General features: G+C 71.5%; 1 protein-coding gene across 1 annotated transcript in view; it reads left to right on the top strand.

The window, feature by feature from the left end:
* LOC138848291 (nascent polypeptide-associated complex subunit alpha, muscle-specific form-like) overlaps positions 1-1,526 on the top strand; it is a 2,447-nt gene extending 921 nt beyond the window's left edge. The window contains exons 2-3 of the mRNA XM_070067823.1: positions 1-307; positions 403-1,526. The exon at positions 1-307 is cut by the window's left edge and continues 589 nt beyond it. Of these exons, the coding sequence (XP_069923924.1) occupies positions 1-307; positions 403-1,526 (1,431 nt within the window). The remainder of the gene's footprint in view (positions 308-402) is intronic.
* Positions 1,527-3,048: the final 1,522 nt, after the last annotated feature.

Here is a 3,048-nt window from a genome sequence, read left to right as displayed (position 1 = left end):
TCCTACACCCCGCCCAGACCGACCGGCGCCCGCACACACGCGACGCCGGCCGCCACACCAAGTCCACGACGCAACGGCCCGGAGGAACCAGCCACGACACACCCGCGGGACTCGGGGCACACGCGCGAGCACCACCACCGCCGCGGAGCCACCAACGCCACCGGGGGGGGGGAGCTGGGGGGTGACGACGCCTCCCCCTACTCCTCCTTCCCCCACGCACGCCAACAAGCCAACGCGCGACGCCACAGCCGCCCGGGGCGGTTCCACACGCGGAAGGGGAGCCGGAACCCCCAACCCCCAAGACACGGTGGGCCGGCCCAAGGGGAGGCGAAACACAGCAGGGTCACGGCGACCCGGGTCGGGAAGCGGATGAGAAAGAGAGCAAAGGAGACGGGGGGCCAGGGCCGCCCGGCAGGCGGAGGAAGGCGCGGGCAAAGGGCGACGGGGAAGGACCAGGGCCACCCACGCGACGACGGTGCGGGCGGAAGGGCCTCACCACGCAGCCGGCCGGCCGGCCAGTCGCGCCAGAGCGCACAACCCCCACCACCACACGCGGGATCTCACCGCCGGCACCCTCCGAAGGCAAGGGCGGTCCCGCGGGGATGGGAAGGCAGTACCTGACGCAGCCAACCGGGGGCCGTCGTGCCTCAGCCACAGCCACCCAAACACGCATCTTCACGCGGGGAAGACCACCGGCCCCGCCCCCGCCACCAGTCACGGACAGACCCCAACCCCACAAGGCCCCCACAGGCACGCGGGCAGCGGAGCCCTCAAAGAGCCCACCCTCCCCCGGAGGGGGAGGGCGAACGGCCCAGCCCGCAGCGACAGCGAGGGGGGGTGGGGGCCGCACCAGGGCCACGGAGGGCGAGGCACCGGAGGTACGAGGGAGAGGACGCAGGGAGCGCCTTGGGCCACGAAAGCCGGACCCGCCGGGGAAACGGACACGGGATCCCACCGCCACACACCAGGGCGGTCCCGTGACGCCTGGGACACCGGAGCCCGCCTCTGGCGACCCTCCACGTCTTCTCCCACGCACACCCAAGAGCCCCGCCGCCAGGGCGCCTCCACGCGACATCGCCAACAACCGCACACACCGGACGGCCCTCGCGCCATCTCCCGCCCATCCAACCATCCGGATCTCCATGCCCGGAGAAGCACCGCGACCCCGAGGGAACGCTCCCCCAGGGGCGACCACGCGGGCCGAGGGGGAAGAGAGGGCTGGGCCCAGCCCAACACACGTGCCGACCGCCGCCCGACAACGGCCAGTCGCAGCCCGGGGTGGCGAGCAGGGGAAGCTGAGAGCTGCCCACTCGCGCCACAGCCCCAGGGACGCGCAGGACGGACCACGCGCGCCCCCGCCAAGCCCCGGCCGACAAGGCAACACACGGAGAGTGACGCGGGAGGCACGCGCGCACACGGGCACGCGCGCCGGTCCCCAACACGAAGAGCGAGCGACGGACCGCCAGCCCGGCCCGGCGGGACCCTCCCCCGACACGGAGGGGGGAGGCGCGGGCCGCGGCCATTAGGGCCGAAAGAGCAGCGCCCCGGTCCCCACCGCGGGGACCGGCAGACCCACCAGCACGCCTACGCTTCCCCCCAACAGAAGGGGCAAACGGGGCACACGGGTGGGGTACGCCACCCAACGCACTCAGCACAGGAGGGACGGCGGCCGGGGGATAACGGTACCCCGTCAGAAGGCACGCCCCTCTCTCGGATCGCTAGAGAAGGCATTCCTCACCGAAGGTGGGCCACACCCCACCCCAACTGCCCCCCCCCCCCGCCGGGCCGGCAGGAGGCAAGCCGAGGGAGCACCACCCGAGAGACCGATCAATCGGGCGAGGGGGTCTGCGGTATAGGGAAGAAACGGCACCTCGAGCATCCGCGGCCAGGGCAAGGGCAGGCTGGGCGCATTACCAATCCCATTCGCCACAGCCCTCCCAGCCCTCGCACTCGTCCAGCCAGACCGGACCACACCGCGACCGCTCAACACACCTGGCACACACCACCCCACGGGGGCAGGGTGGCAAGCGCGCAGGCATGCGCCCACCAAGCCGATACCCCACACACACGTGGGGACGACGGCACGACACCGGCAGCCTCCCTCCAAGCGAGGCGAAGCGCACACGTGTCTCCTTCTCTTACCGCCTCGACCCCCCCAAGACTCCCAAGGGGCACAGGCAGCAGCCAGAGGCAGCCGCAGCAGCGACACCCGGGAGAGGGCGCTGGGGGGACAGGAGCAACACCACCACTCGGCTTCAGGCACCTGAGGCACAACCTGGACCACTCCAGGGGCACCGCACAGGCTGGCGCAGAGGCAAGGCTCCGCAGCCACAGAGCCCACGACAGGGCGACGGCGAGGGATGCCCGCCACGTCAGAGGACCCCGACCCCCCCCCGCGCGCAAAAGCACGGGGACAGCAGAGGCCGGGCCGGTTTCCGCACCCCTGCCACCCACACACCACCCGCAGGTGGGGAAGGCAGAACGAGGGGCCCGCAGGCCAGAACGAGAGGCTCAGCAGCGTTCACCATGAACGGCTGTCCCTCATCTGGAGCGGCTTAGGTCCGGCCCAGGAGAGCGCCACAGCACCACATCGGTCACAGTCAGGTCTAGGCTTTAACACGGGGAGCGAGGGCGGGGGGACACGACCCGGCGAGGACAGCCACCAGAGGGGCCCGCTGCAGCCTCACCAGCCCCCGCCTCTCACTGCAGGCGGTAGACAACCCCAACGGAGAACGCCTGACACGCACACGTGGCATGAAGCCACCCCTCATCGAGGGCCTTTCAAGTCAGAGGGTTGTCACAACCACCACGCGATCGGCTCACCAGCGGCAGAGAGCGCACGCGGGTAGAGGACCCGACGCCCGCCTCACCCCACCGCCCTCGGGCACCATAGGCCGGAGGTGGCATCACCGTCGCGGGACAACCGGAACGAACGCACACAAGCCACCGCGCGAGCCCAAGCAGGTGGCTCTCAGAAAGGAGCACGGTCGAGCACCAGCCCACTGGAAGCCCACTTTGTCCCCGTGTCCCCAACGCACGTCCGGAGTC

The sequence above is a fragment of the Oryctolagus cuniculus genome, unplaced genomic scaffold (genome assembly GCF_964237555.1).
Source record: "Oryctolagus cuniculus unplaced genomic scaffold, mOryCun1.1 SCAFFOLD_40, whole genome shotgun sequence".
Classification (NCBI taxonomy): domain Eukaryota; kingdom Metazoa; phylum Chordata; class Mammalia; order Lagomorpha; family Leporidae; genus Oryctolagus; species Oryctolagus cuniculus.
Note: the sequence above shows the minus strand (reverse complement) of the source record. Positions and strands in the feature narration are given on the sequence as shown.